This window comes from Oculina patagonica, chromosome 7, assembly GCF_052425735.1.
Source record: "Oculina patagonica isolate OP01 chromosome 7, crgOcupat, whole genome shotgun sequence".
In the NCBI taxonomy this organism is placed as follows: Eukaryota; Metazoa; Cnidaria; class Anthozoa; order Scleractinia; family Oculinidae; genus Oculina; species Oculina patagonica.
Genome location: NC_135764.1, coordinates 15,950,896 through 15,967,038, shown reverse-complemented (window position 1 = coordinate 15,967,038; position 16,143 = coordinate 15,950,896). Strand labels below are relative to the sequence as shown.

The window sequence follows — 16,143 nt, the reverse complement described above, 5'->3', positions numbered from 1 at the left end:
CTGGTATCTGTCGACTTTAAAAAGGCATTTGACACATTGGAATGGCCGTTCATTAGAAGGGTGTTAAATCTCTTTAAATTTGGTGAAAGTGTAAAGCGGTGGGCGAGTATCTTTTACACAGATGTTGAAAATGCAGTTCTAAATAACGAGATAAAGAGATGTTAAAATCTAATTGTGTGACTGTTTATGTCATACGTGACACCCTTGCGTGACAAACTTATGACGGCACAAGAAGTTCGACCTCTTGCATGCTTAATTACTTTGATTCTCCAAAAAATTCTGAATGGCCTAATTTGGCTACTACTTAAACCGTACTAGAACCTACTACTTAAACCGACGGGCTTTACTACTGATACCACCGAAACTGTTAAAAGGAAACTCTTAAGTTTCCTTTGGAACAAAAAAAGAGATAAAATTAAAAGGGAAAGCTTATATCAAGATTATGATAAAGGTGGAATTCGCATGCCCGATCTCGATTTAATGATAAAGGCTATGCGTCTGGCATGGATTCCACGTCTTTTGAAACAAGGAAATTTGAACTGGAAATCTGTACCCGACTTTTTCCTGAAAAAGCTTGGCGGACTGAACTTTCTCTTACGATGTAATTATGACGCGTCTTTCTTAAATTCAAAATTACCAACTTTTTTTAAGGACATGCTATTCTTCTTCGATGAGCTTAAAACTCTTTATAATTATGATCTGGGGCAAATGGCTTTATTTAACAACCGAGAAATACTAATAGACGGCAAACCCTTATTTATCAAAGAATGGTTATCTCCATTAGTGACTTGTTAGATGAACAAGGCCAGCTGCTCTCATATAAAGCATTTAAAACGAAATATAAATGTAAAACTAACTTTTTAAATTACTATCAAGTTACAAGTGCAATCCCGGGTAGTTTGCTGTCTAGGACAAGGAACAGTTATTTACAATCTTTTCCTAAGAATATCTTTTTGGAAAACCACTCAATTATCGAACTTGATGATTCAACTAAGGTTAATCTTGAAACAGCCAAAGTAAAGGATTTTTACAAGTTATTAAATACGAAAGCTCATAATTGTTCACATACCGGACCGACGAAATGGAGCAAATCCTTGCCAACAAATACAGAACAATGGGATAGAATTTTCAGATCAGTTAAACAGGTTTCCAAAGAAAACAAGCTGAGGGAATTCCAATTCAAATTTCTGCATCGAGTTGTTGTAACTAAAAAAGAACTCTGTAAAATCGGTATTAAAGACGACAGTGAGTGTTTATAAATTATTGTGGAGAACAAGATTCGATAGAACACACCTTTTCAGATTGTCATTTTACTAAAGACTTCTTGTCAAAAGTGGTGCAATGGTTTAATAACTGTAATCAATCTAGCTTCATGCCATCAGACCAAGAATATTTATTTGGGGGTTTCTTCCAATCTTGCTAATGAGAAGCTAATGAAAAAGATTAATTTCACCTTGCTATATGCCCGTTATTTTATTTATACAAATAAGTTGCATAATTTTTCTCTTCTCATCACGGACTTTGTAAGTAGAATTTTAACTAAGTACATACTAGAAAACTTAGATTAAAAACTGTACACGTATCCATACTCATTCTCAGGTCACTTTTCTGTCTCCATTGTCATCTACTATTATTTATTACAATTTTTTTACTATCGTACCTTAAGTTTATAACCTTTAGAACCGTCAAATTGTAACTGTTTTGTTTATTGCATTGTAATGTATCTGCATTTGTGTGTTTATCAATAAAAAAAAATATTAAAGAGGCACTTTCTTGTACGAGTGTTAATTTGAAAGGTGAGATTTATAATTTGCCTCTGGGGCAAGAGGGAGAGGGGGAGGGAGGGGGACGGGTATGGCAGTGGGAAAGGTGGCGGTGCTCTTCCACAGCCCCTCCATCTGCACTGGCGCCCTTCCTACTGCTAAGAGTTGTTTTTGATAGCTTTATTAAACATACCAAACAATACAAAATTTTACACAGAAAAAGTAACAGAAAATATATAATGATCCTAATCGCAGAGAGTATCCTCCTACCATGACAGAGATGTTGGTTTTCAATATATCTTTCTTTAAGTTGGATTAATATCCATACTCCCCCTACAAAAGGGATTGGAAATTCGTGAGGGTGGAGGGGTCTCAAAGGACATAAAACTTTTAAGTTAAAAAGTTGAAAAAGGCAAAAAATGAATCGTTATTGGCGTTTCCAGAAAGGTGGAAGGAGGAGTCTTCCAAGTGGGCGGTATGGATAATTTATGAAACAACACCTTGAAATCCCAAAGCAAGCATGAAATAGTACTGTTTTGAGTTCATCATTTTTTTGTCTGCCTGCTGGAATTAAGGTGTTTGACGATGTTGGGCTAAAATCAATCTTGGATTGGTCTGAATGAAAATGTTCAGAATCCACTTATAAGATATTTGAGAATGTGCTCAAACTTTTATTAATTGATGGGCTTAAGTGTGTCAATACATCCCAGCATTAGAGAGGTTAAGCACGACGTTAATTTTTCCTGCAAACGGCAAAAATTTAACTTCTGCCGTCTGCCGTTTGGCGTTCGTACGCGGAAATGAGTAGTTTTGTGTTTGTCGTGAATGTGGAATTTTTCCCCTATTTTTTGCGGGATTAACTTTAGAATTTCATAAAAAGGTAACAAAATGAAAGGCAAGCACGCGTTTGCCGTTTAGTTTGCCGTATAACGTCTTTAATCTCTCTATTAGCTTTGTGCCTGGTTGTACAGAGGAAACCGATCTTGGAACAGACCTTAACCGTGAACTAAGGTAGGGGCCTTTTTGTGTGTGCTCACCCAACGAAATTTTAGCTGTGTGTTTCGTTAAAAAATACCTTTTATCAGAAATAAGAAGAGATCCCTGGGTACAAAAATACGAAAGTGTGGTTAATCATCTCTACTTAAGGTGACTCGATCTGTCCTTGCCGTAACCTTAAGACTTTTGTATTCGAGTATTTTATCTTTAACGATATCAACTCTTTTCTTCAAGTCTAAGACGTCGATAACTGTATAAGGGATGTCATTATCACGGAGAACTTTCTCCATCATATTCGTGTAGTTCAACAACTCTTCCATCTCAGGGACGAGGCGAACATCATCTGTCTGTAAGCATTCTGGGAAGGGTCGCACCACGAACAGTAGAGAGTTCCTGTATCTAAAGACAAAAAAAATAACAAACATCGGAATTAACTTTCTGGACAACTAAAGTAACAAGTGCCAGTCTCGAATTCGCGTATTTGATTGGTCAGTAGTCTGTTTGTAACTGACTTGTAAACCAGCGCGTTTGGTTTTGTCGTGCTATCAATAAAACTGGGTTTACACGGTAATTTTTATGGGATAATTGTTATGTGACTAATATACGTGTTCGTGTAGATAACACAACAATTTTTTGTCAGCAGTCCAAAGTTTAGTGCGCCAGTAACGACCTTGGACAGCCGACAGAGATACGCACTGCATCAGGGCGAGACGTTTATTTGAAGGACTTTATCTCTCCGTTTTCGAAAAATTTGTAAGACAGGCTACATTAAAGAGCGGTTATGAGCAGAAGATTTTCTATTATTTGAATATCTCCTGAAATGAAAGTTTAATTCTACTAGTATACTAATGCAAATGCTGCAATTTGATGAGCTATCTTACACTGTTAGCCGTAAGTGTGCAGTGGCTAAAGGTCGTTTGTCAAATGGCGAGTATTCTAGTATGTCTGAAGTTTCGGAGTAAATTTAGAAATATTTACTGGTTGCTTCAATTCCCGAGAAGCCTATGAAAGTAAATTCACTGTTACATGAGTTTAACACGTCAGTATTGTGAAATGAACTGATGAGCGTGTGTACACAGCTGTAAGTTGCAAATGACAATTTAGTCCTCGCGCGATTTCGCTAAGCATGAAGTTGAATATAGAGAGACAATTAGAAATCGTTGTTTGTAGAAAACGAGTAAAACTTCTTCTAAATAATAACATTATTCGCTCTCGATTTCTGTGAGGTGATATTTGATTTGGCCTTCAGCCTTGCAAACTGTTATCTTTCAGAAATCTCGAGCTCATAATCTTGTTAATTAAGAAGACGCTAAGAGAGTTCTATTGGAAGTCCGCGATTCTGATTGGTTCCCTCAAGATCGTGTGCGCGTTGCCCTCGAAAGGTAAAATTATTCTTGATTTTTGGCTCAAAAATAAGTAACATAATAGTTTTCTGACAGCTTTTTAATGTTTACTTAACAATAGCTGTGTAACATCGATTCGCTCACTGAAATTTCAGTCTCGTTGCTTAATTCAAGCTACCTTCACTAATAGTGTAAATTGTCTTATATAGTAAAAATATATCACCGAGTCCTTGGTTGTCCACGCTAACAACGGATAAACCGGTTGCAGAATTGATCTACTTTATCAACTGGAAAAAAAATTAACACACAAGAGCAATGATAACAGCCACAGTTAACTAGCAAAGCATATTTGCAACATCAAAACTTAGAGCTATGAGATAGTGATTTGACAGGAGCTCGAAGCAAGCTGGCAGAATTTGTTGTGCCCATTTTCACGTCAAAGTTTTTAGTGCATGGGAGATATTGGGTTTTGACGTCACGCTTCGCTTGCTGTTGGCGTCATATGGAAATAACGGACTTCCATCAACTACAAGCCGTCATAACAAATAAGCATCGGCTTAAAAGTTTGAAAATAAATCACCGATCAGTAATTTCATTTGATTTTGTAGCCGTTTTGAAGCATCTATTGAAAAGAAAAGGATTTAACTCTCTACTAACGTACAATATGGTTTATCCTTTTGTTCACTCACCTGTTAATGTAATCTTTGGCCGATGGCAAATTTAAAAGTCTTTTCATACAACCTTCGCCGAGGTAAAGCAGTGAATACACCACAGGGTCAATACCGCGATCAGCGATATACGGCGTTCCAATTCTTGAATTACGCTCTTCCACTTTACATTGTGCTTCCAGAATTCTTTCTTGAAGCTCCTCAAACTTCGATGGATTAGTCTTCGGATCGAAGTCTTCTCGTCGAAGATTTAAATCCTTGATTACTTTTCTTGCTACTTCGGCTTCGACATGTAAGTTCAACTCTTTCCCAACTGCGTTTACTAAGGTTGTCTTGCCGACGCTGTGAGCTCCACAGACAAAGACTCGAAGCATTGTAGATATGAACTCAACAGATGGCAAATAGTTTCGCCTTGCTGATCGTCACTATTACCACGGTGAGTAATAACAACAAAGCCGGGATTTCAAAAAATCCCTTATCGTTTCTTGCCGTTTTACCTTCACGCTATTCCCACTACAGAGTGTAATAAGTTTAAAACCTGATCTTGACGATTGAAAATCCAAAAATGGCAGAAAGGAAAACTATTTCTCCAAATTCAAGCCACCCAAGCGCCGACTGAATGACGTTGTTTTTATTTTCAGTTTCATTCCGCTTGGTTGGCAGGTTTAAATGGCACTTAATATGCAAAAATTATTTCTTCTTCCTCACCCCCACTCAGACAGGAGTATTGACGAGGAGCAATAGAAACCATATCAAGCAATTTGTCAGGGAATAGTGCACGTAATTTAATTTTAAAGAAATCTTGTGTTACAATACTCACAAAGTTTATTTACCCGTTTCCTTGCAGAAGTTTTAAAAACAACAGGAGTGATGTGGAGATATTTATTTCAAGGTGTATTATAAATGACACACTTACCCACTCGACCCCTATTCAATGTCAACTGAATTTTGCAAAGTGTCACGTGATTTCTGGGAAATAGTAACAGCAACCTAACGTAATTCCCGGAAAGATCGCTAGAGAAATCTTTTTCATGCGAAAACGAAGCAGATATGTTGTACAAAGTTTATCTATTTAGAGCCCTGGACTAGTTCATCGTGTGATTTCACTTAGCTCAGTCGATTTAGGGATCAATTCGCTTCCACCATGAGAACTGCCAGCAAAGCAGTTTCGATATCCATTGTTTTCAGGACTGATTTCATCGAGTTCCCGTAGCAGTTCAAGTGAGTTTTATGTGTACAATGTCTTTTAGCACGCATCTACTAGTTCATAAATATAATAGATAATCGAAACTGTTCTGTGTTATCTCAATAGCTTGTGACTTTCATTTGTATTGAGAGAATCACGCAACGTCGCACGACATCATGAACACGGCCATGTTAAACAATTGTTTTTGGAAGCGCTGTGTAGTCGTTCATAAAACTCTGATTTGGGTTAACAGTTATGGAGCTAACCCTAGTTGTTCAAAGGATGAATAACGCTATCCACTGAATAAATCACTATCCAGTTGATAGCGTAGTTTGTTGTAACACTTGTCCACTAGTGGACAGCGATTAATCCGATCGATAGCGTTATCTATCCTTTGAACCAATGGGTCTGATAACCGATGTGTTTAGCTTCTGTAACAGTGAACATACTGCCTCACATAAATTGTGTTTGATTTCTTCATGTACAGTTTAGAATTTTGCTGTCACAAACCCTGCAGCTCTCGGAGGAGTCTAGCAAAAATTGAACGATAGCAAGGGAAGCAAATCGCTTCCGACTTGTAGGAAAAATTTGCTTATGGGGTTGCAGGAGAAATAATGAACTTCCAAATATAAGAGGTTATAAATTAAAAGTAGCATTAAAGTATGAAACAGAGAAATACATTTGTACTAAAAATAATACATTAGATATATTAAAGAAGAAACTGGGAAATGTAAATGCTAAGTTGTTAACTTAAATATACATTGTATAAGGCTCAAACAGGTGTAACTTTGCCATGTAATTCTTGTATGTAATTGTGTGATTGTGTGATGAGTGAGCGAGCGAGTGGGTAAGTAGGTTTAAAGTTTAATGTAAAAACTCGTAATGTTGTTAAGTATTGTTAGTGGTATAAGTAGTAGCTTGTATTGTAAATAGTGTATGTAACTATGTGTTATGCAAATAAAAATTATTTAAAAAAAAAATCGCTCCCATTTATTTCTGCTTGCCTTCCAGTGTTCGCTCCCGAAGCCAGGTCGTTCACCTCGTTCGTGCTGTTCCAGCAAAAGGAAAGAGTGAAGACAGTCTAATTCAACAGAGTTTCTTTATCTATGTTGTTATTCTTATAGATCAGAGGCTGATTTTTATTTCCATGGAGTGGAAGGCAGTTGAAGGAGTTGACTGCCCCGTAATTGACTTTCCAAGGAAAAAGAGAGGTGTTTCGGAAGACAAAAGCATTGTAGTGAAAACCATAGCAGTAGATGTCTTGCGACGAGATGACAAACTCTACGAATGGAAGGACTTCAAATTTCAAGTTAGAAATGACTCAAAGAACAGTGTTTGTCCTTTGTATCGTGCTTATAATCCAGCTAACTTTCTCGTTGTTCACTTCAGTCCCACTGCCCCCTTTGATGCAGTGTTGAAATTTCTAAAAAATGGTGTCAGGCTTAGATACACCAATCACTCTCCTGAAGAGAATTTTGTGTTCTTTGGTCACAGTGCCAGTCAGCTCCGAGAAAGAACTTGTGTTCTTTATAACGAGAAACAAGGGAGTGTGGCAGACATTTTAAGCCATTTTGGTAACTTTGAGAGAATCCCAGATGTTGCTAAAAGAGCTGCTAGAATTGGACTGTTGTTCTCAACTGCAGCGCCTGCTTGCAGCATTCCTGACGAACAAATAGGTGTAGTACCTGACATTGAGCGGGACAAGTACAATTTTACAGATGGGTGTGGTTTTATATCGACGGAGTGTGCTCTTCGAGTCACTGACAAATTAAACCTGCAAACTGTATACAAAGATGTCAAGTCACCAGAGGTTCCGTCAGTATTTCAGATCCGCTTGAAGGGATGCAAAGGAGTGCTGTGCCACAATCCTAGCTTGGAACAGGGAATACAAATCCGACCTTCAATGGAGAAGTTTACGTGGAACCTTCACGGCCCTCATTTTCTTGGCATTGTCGACAGGGGTTTCTCAAGGCCAAATGAGTTTGGTTCCTTAAACAAACAGTACATCATGCTTTTATCGGCGCTTGGTATTTCTGATAAGGTTTTCCTACAAAAGCAAGAACAGTACTTTAGAGAACTTCAAGAGATCACTACAAACCATGAAGTAGCTGTGAAGTTTTTGTGTGTCAATGAGGAGTTTGAGTTGGCTGAGAAACTGTTAAAGACAGGTGACCTGGATGCAAAAACCAAGTTACGTCTTGAACAGCTACGAAACCGAGTTCGAGAGCCTCATCAGTCCAAGGCGAATCCTTTGCATAAAACAAAAAAATCTGCTTCATTGAAGCTTAAAATCCCCATTGAGAAGTCAAGAAATGTTTATGGAGTGTGCGATCCATCAGGGCAGTTGAAACCCCAAACGGTCTTCTTCCAGCCCACAGTACGCGGGATCCCGACTATCTTGAGTGACACTCGTGTAGTGGTTGCCAAAAATCCCTGCTATCACCCAGGGGACATCCGGGTTTTGCGATGCGTTGACGTTCTCGAATGTCATCATCTCGTTGACTGTATTGTTTTCCCAACAGAAGGAAGAAGACCTCACTCTGATGAGATCGCTGGCAGCGATCTTGACGGTGACAAGTACTTCGTTTGCTGGGACGATGAACTTGTTCCTGGAAAAGAGCAAGAACCTTGTCAATATCCGGCAGCTAAGCCTTTTAAACGAAGCAATCCCCTGATCAGGGATGATTTTTTGAAATACTTTGCAAAGTACAGCAACGCGGTGGTAAGCAGGCTCGCTGACTTGTTTGACAGATGGGCTGACACAGAGGGGATCAACTCCTCAGAGTGCAAGATTGTTGCAGCTTTGTTTTCTCGCGCCATCGACGCTGCTAAAACAGGCGAGAGAGTCAAAATTCCTGATCACATTTTGCAAGCACCAGTTAAGAACGACAACAGTGACAACTTCGTTTGGCAAAAACTTTACCAACGGGCAAAGTTATTTGAAAGCGATCAAACCACAGAGGATGCAGTGAATGGAAAAGTGGATGATTTTGAGGAGGAAGACATGCTTGCTGTTGTCTGCAACCAGGAATCACGGCTCAGTGAATACAGACTGTTCCGGTATCTGTATAAATGGTGCCAGCAACCAGGCAAAGAAAGAGACATTCACGGCTACATTCATTTAATCGACTTCACCAGGTTTAGTCAGGAGCAGTGCAGACGCCTCCCAGCAGACATCCCAAACGCTGACCTTGAAATTCTCCTTAATCCTCTTCGCCAATCAAGAATTCTTTCAAAGCTCGACATTGAAAAGTTCAAACTTGAACGTGGTCAGGAAAGGCGCTGGCGGTTGCTGTACAGAACCGAGGGCGGGGAGATGTCCTGGAGAGTGCTTCATAATGTTTTGAATTCCCCCCTTGAAAAATTGCTTGTCTTCAAATTTCTGCTTGGAGATATACAATGGGTCATTTCTCTGGCAATGTCAGTTTTATTAAACCCATCTGAAGTGCTGACTCTAGGCGATGAAGATCACGCCGCTCAGGCCTTCGCTTCAGTGCACGTTCAGTCGGCAGAAACACACGTCTTAGAACTGAAGGGAGGGTATAGTTTTGCTTTGGAAGGAAAACGGCTCGATATCTACACAGGAAAGAAGCAGAATACATTTATCTGTCTGAGGGAAGATGAAAACGAGCGTGTGCCTATCATGAGTGTAGCTCTTGATCGTTTCAAATCAAGTCTACCGAGAAATTATCAAACTCGACTTCGAAGAGAGCAGTTCTTAGAGATGGAAGTTTTCTGTGTCTTTAATCATCCGGATCCTGGGCAAAAGATTCAGAAAATTTCGTCGGAGCATTGCGTTTGGAATTCCAATGACACAGATGCAGATGAACTAAACCGCAAAGTTCGGCAGAATGAGTTTGTTCCACGCAGAGGTGATTTTCCAAGTATTCGTTGCGACCCTGATCATGAGGAGTTGCTCAGCGATTTGGAAAGAAACATTCTCACTGTGCAGGAACTTCTGGAAAAGGGGCGCTTACAAAGCAGTCACTTGGACGAAATGTGTGACGGAATGACGTCTTTAGCTGACGAAAAGGTTTGGAATAACTTTCTTTAAAACCATGAGCAATAATAAGTCCTTAATTATTTAAAAAGTTTCAAAGCCTTCGCAACTTCAAGCGCATGAAGCGGGTATGTGAGGACGTGGCATTGTTTATTCTTTCTTATATTTGTCTTTTATAGGAGAAACATCAGATGGCGTGCCATTTAGAGTCAGTTCTCTGGAGGTCTTCCACACGCGTTGGTTTAGAGACACCTGATCGCTATAAGAATCTACTGATCTGTCTGCTAAGCGGGCTCCAAGAATTCAATTTTGACGTTGTTCTTGGTGAGAATGTGCGTATCACGCTTGTTGCACGGGTGAAACGATGCCTTGACTCCCTGTGGAAGAGAGAGGTCAGGTTCAGTGTCGACCAAATGTATGAAATCATTAATGCTGTGCTTCTTGGAAATGATTATCATACGGGATGCCGCATTGTCAACATCATTTCTCAAGGTATCATGAAACTTAGTACTGAGGTCTCTCGAGGGACAGTGGGAGGTGCAGGGATGCATTGAGAACTAAAGCTTGGTGGTTTACCACCATCCACTGCCCTTAAGATTTGACGGTGGCCTCTAAGGGTACCTGAATCTTGTCGACACACTGTGCAAACTGCTAGAAGCAAAGTGAGATGAACTGGCAGACGATCCATATATGGATCTTAGTCATAAATATCAGGTGTTGCTATGAAAACGGGACTTTATTCATGAGTTGTAGCAGTAAACCCTTTATTTTAACGTAAATTAACAGGTTAATTCCATCAGCTCTACAATTAAAACTATTATCAATAGAGGCCCTGATAAAAATAAAACAAATTGCATACACCTTACAGTATACCTAAAAGTTAAAAAGATTAAAACATAAAGTACTACGATCTAGGCTCGAAAATACGGTCAGCTGGTCCTAGGCTCGTCAACACCACTTTTCCCTTTTATTCATTTGGGGAACTACTTTTTGGTTGTCATCCATATCAGGCATAATATTTTTTTCTCCGTTTAGGTCAGTTACCATTGGAAGGTTTCAAGTCCCACCCAAATGCCTTGCCTTACTTTCTACACTGGATTTCTCTAACGGCCCTCGAATCACTAGCAGAGGTTAAACAAGCTTTTGTAGCATCTCACGGAGCCCTCCCACGTGATCGTGTCACAGCCCAAGCCACTCCATGTAGTGAGGACGAATTAACCTTCACGTTGGTAATTACCGCCGGGAGCCACTCGTTTCGTCCAGCAGACGGTGTGGCTCTTAGTAGATCAGATATTTCCAAGCGTGAATACATTGGAGAGGTAACAGCGATCGATGGAATAATCCTTACAGTTAATATAGTTTGGCCCACAAGTTCTGATGATACTTCAAGGAAGAATATTCTGGAAGGGAAATGGTATCTTCATAAGTTCCCTAGTCTTGTTGGATACCGACGCATAACAGAAGCGTTGAAAACTCTTCAAAACGCGACTTCTTGCGGGAAAAGCCTCTTTGAAGGAATTGTTGGCAGTTTCTGCGTCAGCAACCCATCCAATCCAGATACATCTGAGGACAAAGATAACGATGGTAGCCTTGAAAATGGTAGGTGGATTGCTATTGTGACAAAAAAAAAAGTCAACACAAAAGCATGTAACAAGTGGTGAGGTTACGACAATTAGCGTTTTTCACACCATGTACGCCGCCCTGACTGGCCTCAAACGCAACAGCTTCGATCTGACTGGGGACTTAGACCGCTGTCAAAAGAGGAATAAAATTTTTGTTTAAAGTTACGTGTAGCTTCTTCAAGCTTGAGCACGAGAAACGACTGGTTTTTAGTTCTGCATCTGATTGGCTTAGTCTTTTGAAAACATTTTAGAGCTCAGCCAACCTCCGAAGCACGTTCTCCATACCATTCAAATTTCTTACGATATTCTCTTCTTTTCCAGATTCAAGTGCAGCCATTGCAGATGAAGAGAACGTAGGTCCGTTATCAGATGCCGCATCTTTCCCAAAGTGGTCTTCAGGCAATGAGAGCCAAAATGATGCTGTTCAGGATGCTACCTGCAATGCGTCAGCCATAACCCTTATACAGGGACCTCCGGGCTCTGGAAAGACCATCACGTGTGCGGAGATCGTGCGTCGCTGGCTTCTGAGCAGCGAAGATCCAGTTCTTCTGGTGGCAGAGACAAACGAAGGTGTAGACAACCTCTTAAAGAAGCTTTTGGAACATGGTATACAAGAAGAAAAGATTGTTCGGTTTGGAAGCTCAGGATGGAAAGTAGCCAGGGATCTGGAACATCTGACGTTCGAATCCAAGTACCGGCAGCGGGTTTCTGACAAAAGAGACCGCAGCAGAATCGACAGAAAGATGGCCAAAAGGATACTGGAAAACTGCAAAATCCTTTGCTCAACTTGCATCAGTGCAGGCTCCTCGTTGCTTGAAGGGCTTGTGTTCAAGCGAATCTTGATTGACGAAGCCTCACAAGCCACAGAACCTGCAATCCTTGTCTCTCTTTCACATGGCTGCGAGAAGCTGGTTTTAGTGGGTAAGTTGCTAAGAAACAAAACCAACTAACCCAACCTACCCTAGTTCACCCCACCACCTAATCGACCGACCGACTGAGAAACGACTAAACCCGCGGTCTTCTCAAGAGACGTTGCTTAGTAACAAAACATATTCTTGTGACATCACGCAGCTTCACTGAACGACACAATACTGTACCGCTGATGTTGTAGGTATGCATTTACTCGTGTGTCTCCCAGGAATCGTCTACTTTGGGAGGGAAATCGTTAAAAAAGCAGTCGATGGTGTATCTTTTTTTAAAAGAAAGTCTAAAACGATCACCTGACAATGATACCTTTTACAGAGACAGCTTAAACAATAGCTTTTTTACAGCATGTGGAAACTAATAGACTGTCCTGTTTTTAAAGGAGATGACCAACAGCTGCCTCCCATGGTGCTATGTGAACTTGCGAAGGGTCCTGATCTACTGACAGCCTCTATGTTCTCACGGCTACGTAAAGTAGGATTCCCAGTACGCATGCTCAATGTACAGTATCGAATGCACCCATCCATTGCCTCGTTTCCATCTAGTCAATTTTATGACGGAAAGCTTAACAACGGTGTTTCAAACGATGAGAGAAGAGCCCCTACAGGATTCAATTGGCCAAACAAAAACAAACCAGTAGCTTTCCTTAAGACGCCCGATGTTGCACAAGAAAAGAGCAAAGCGTCGTCTAAACTCAACGACTTCGAGGCCAGGCAAGTGTGTGAAGTGATTCGTGATCTACTGAAGGCAGGGGACGTGAGTAATGAGGGAGTAGGTGTAGTAACACCTTACAAAGCGCAGTTGAAGTTGATCGCAGATAAAATAAAAGAATTTGAAAACGTCTCAGTCAGAACAGTGGACGGATTCCAGGGACAAGAACGTGACGTCATCGTTTTCTCGGCCGTGCGTTGCAACGACCACGGATTTGTGGGTTTCCTGGACGACGAAAAACGAATGAACGTTCTTTTGACCCGCGCTCGCCGAGGAATGATCGTGATTGGCAACAAGGCGACGCTACAACAGTGTGATTTGTGGAAAAAGTGGATCGAATGGGTGGAGGAGAATAGACTGTCACGTGACTGTACCCAAGATGACGTAACAGGTAAAAAGTTTCAGGTCAGTTTCCAAGTTAAAGGGACTGTGTCACGGCTGAAATAAGTTTAAACTCGTCGTTCGCAAAGAAATTTTTTCTGTGGATCTAAATGACAAAACCATAGCTTCATTGCAACCAAATGTGTCTCCCGAGCGTTATAATTTAAAGTTCAAGGAAACGAGATCAACTTTGGAAACTGTTCAGCCCAACAACATTTCAAAAACCCATATTGCAATCCGTTTCAATCTTGGTCACTTTTGGCCATCCGTACCTTCTTTTTGCATTTGCTGTGTTATTGGAATGTTTCTTCACTGTTTAAGAGGTAATTTTTATATTTCACCAAATTTGATAGTCATTTCCTATGCCTAAATTTGGCTAAATTCCGTGACACAGTCCCTTTAACGTTTCACTGTTTGGTATTATTCTATTTCTCCATATACTCGCGTTTTAGATCTATCTTAATGATCATTCTTGGTCATAGTTTTCCTACATTTTTTCACAAACGCCCGTTGAAATGGTGCTTGTGAAAAATAGAGGGCAATGATGGGGTTAAACTGATAATGATATGAAAAAAAATTAACTGTCTTCTGAGGAATGGACTGGAATTCTAACTGATAGCTTAGAAATTACCACTTCCAACACTCTTATCCAGACCCTCAATATAGGCTGCCTGTTGTTTATCAAAACGTTTTTTCTCTATTCTTACGAACCTGATCATGTTACATGTACTGAATCGGATAGAAAGGGCTCCTTGACTTAGTAACATTATACCAAGAGGACTGTAGTAGTAGCCTGTTCTTCCCTGCTGTCCAGTATCTGAGCAGAATAAAAAGAAAGGGTTCGCGGGGCCCCAAAAACATTGCAAAACCATATGTATTTATATGGGAGTCTTTGGTGATTTTTTTCTTTTACATTTGCTGTATACATGAAAGTTGTCGTGGCTTTATTTTGTTTCATTTTATCACAGGAGTACAATTAATTGGGTGTACATACATGACTTTACGAGTTTATGGCGTCAAAGGATTCCTTTCCACTGGTTGACAGTTGGATCGTGACAGTATGTGCATGATACAACTCTTCTTGTTTGTTTCAGAATCACCAAGTCAAGCAGGCAGTTTATCTGGGAGAAGAGGAAGAGGCCGCGGCGCTTCACAAAGAGGAATGGGACGAGGTAGACGGAGAGGGACCTGGCAGGCAGCTCGTGCCATGCGCTGATTCGTGCACTGAAAATCTTGACTCTTTACTTGATTGACCACAAAAACACTTTTTGTTTCATAACACTTTTTGTTTCTTTTTGTTTCGTTTAGTAGTTTTGCACTTGGCAAGTTAACCAGTTAGAAGAAATCATAAAATACTTTTAGGGTAAACTTTTAGTATTCAGATTTGGTCAAATAACCGCAATGATCCAATCAAAGCTGTCAGTAAAAGCTTCCCGGGAAGCTTGCATCATGGGAGGGGTTTTGGTTTTGTAACTAATCAAAACTATAACAAAATTCTCGAACGTGATTGGTTATCAGTAGCCCGATTTGAGCACTAATAGGACAGTGTACGCGTCATGCTTGTAATTGGACAGTGTAATAGGACAGTGTACGCGTCATGCCTGTGTAATTGGACAGTACGCGTCATTTTGCGCGCGCTGTTGTTGTGCATTTCGTGGAGTAAACTGTTATGTTTTTCAATATTTTTAAAGGCGTTTAACCATTTAACCGAAGATTAGTTTAATTTGTTTCTCAAATTTTGTCATAGTTTTGATTAATTGGTAACTGGAATTCGTGTCATCCAATTCTGTCTGTAATCATACTCGTGATTAAACAAATCGGACTCCCGCTTCGCGGTCGTCCGATTTTGTTAATCACTCGTATGATTACAGACCGAATTGGACTCCACTCAGTCCTATTACCATTATTAATACACGAAGCGCAAAGCGCATAAATGCTGACAACTGCCTCGGTAATTTAACTCTTGCTCAATGTTTCACAGCTGAATGGATAAATGGCATATGTTTCTACTGTATTTAGAACCTACAGTTGAGTCCATTGGGCACACGTCACAAAGAGGCCCTTCGTATTCATCACAATACAAAATAAAAAAAGACCTTTATTTAGTCAGGGTACAGACCCCTACCCAGTCGCTATTTAGGTGCTTTTGGAAGTTCTCGTCTCCATAGCCCTTTTTCTTAGCCCGGGTGACGCATTGGCACGAGAAAAGAAGGACTCTGGCGCACATAGGACTTTGAATTAATTCAAATTTTTTGATTGGCTGTTTGAAGCAAAGAATTCTTCAACGGAAGTCAAAAACGCAACGACTCCCCCATGACTTCTTTTGAAACATCATGACTGCATACACGAAGACCGAAAGTTCTAGAATCTAGGACTGGAAATCCTGTATCTCCAGAGTCTTCGTTTCTCGTGCCAAGGCCCTACTGGCTATGGTTTTTGGGGTGAGAGCATTCTCGTCCCCGAAGCTTTTTTCATTTCTCTTAGCTGGTGTGGCCTTGGCACAAATAACTATTCAAAGTGGCTATGAGCCACTAAATTTGGAAAATTTA

General features: G+C 40.3%; 2 protein-coding genes across 3 annotated transcripts; one reads left to right on the top strand and one right to left on the bottom strand.

Annotated features, from left to right (window-relative positions):
* Positions 1 to 1,810: 1,810 nt before the first annotated feature.
* Positions 1,811 to 5,441, bottom strand: LOC144660664 (uncharacterized). The gene is made up of 2 exons (XM_078521347.1): positions 4,792 to 5,441; positions 1,811 to 3,158 (listed from the first exon to the last, which is right to left on the bottom strand). The coding sequence occupies exons 1-2, from the start codon at positions 5,142 to 5,144 to the stop codon at positions 2,891 to 2,893; spliced, it is 621 nt and encodes a 206-aa protein (XP_078377473.1). The 5' UTR covers positions 5,145 to 5,441; the 3' UTR covers positions 1,811 to 2,890.
* A 160-nt stretch (positions 5,442 to 5,601) lies between these two features.
* LOC144660663 (uncharacterized) lies at positions 5,602 to 15,608 on the top strand. Of its 2 annotated transcripts, none has more exons than XM_078521346.1 (7): positions 5,602 to 5,991; positions 7,081 to 9,989; positions 10,136 to 10,448; positions 10,992 to 11,555; positions 11,900 to 12,499; positions 12,885 to 13,604; positions 14,689 to 15,608. In XM_078521346.1, the coding sequence occupies exons 2-7, from the start codon at positions 7,104 to 7,106 to the stop codon at positions 14,808 to 14,810; spliced, it is 5,205 nt and encodes a 1,734-aa protein (XP_078377472.1). In that variant the 5' UTR covers positions 5,602 to 5,991; positions 7,081 to 7,103; the 3' UTR covers positions 14,811 to 15,608. The 2 variants fall into 2 exon arrangements, with proteins under 2 accessions (XP_078377472.1, XP_078377470.1); XM_078521344.1 differs by having other exon boundaries at positions 6,968 to 9,989.
* The last annotated feature ends 535 nt before the right edge of the window (positions 15,609 to 16,143 follow it).

Bases quoted from the DNA above. Each gene is read 5' to 3' on its own strand.
- LOC144660664 (XM_078521347.1), bottom strand. From the start codon at position 5,144: ATGCTTCGAGTCTTTGTCTGTGGAGCTCACAGCGTCGGCAAGACAACC. The intron at 3,159-4,791 runs GTGAGTGAACAA...TTTTGTCTTTAG, and splicing joins GCCAAAGATTACATTAACAG to ATACAGGAACTCTCTACTGT.
- LOC144660663 (XM_078521346.1), top strand. From the start codon at position 7,104: ATGGAGTGGAAGGCAGTTGAAGGAGTTGACTGCCCCGTAATTGACTTT. The intron at 10,449-10,991 runs GTATCATGAAAC...TTCTCCGTTTAG, and splicing joins TGTCAACATCATTTCTCAAG to GTCAGTTACCATTGGAAGGT. The intron at 12,500-12,884 runs GTAAGTTGCTAA...CTGTTTTTAAAG, and splicing joins CGAGAAGCTGGTTTTAGTGG to GAGATGACCAACAGCTGCCT.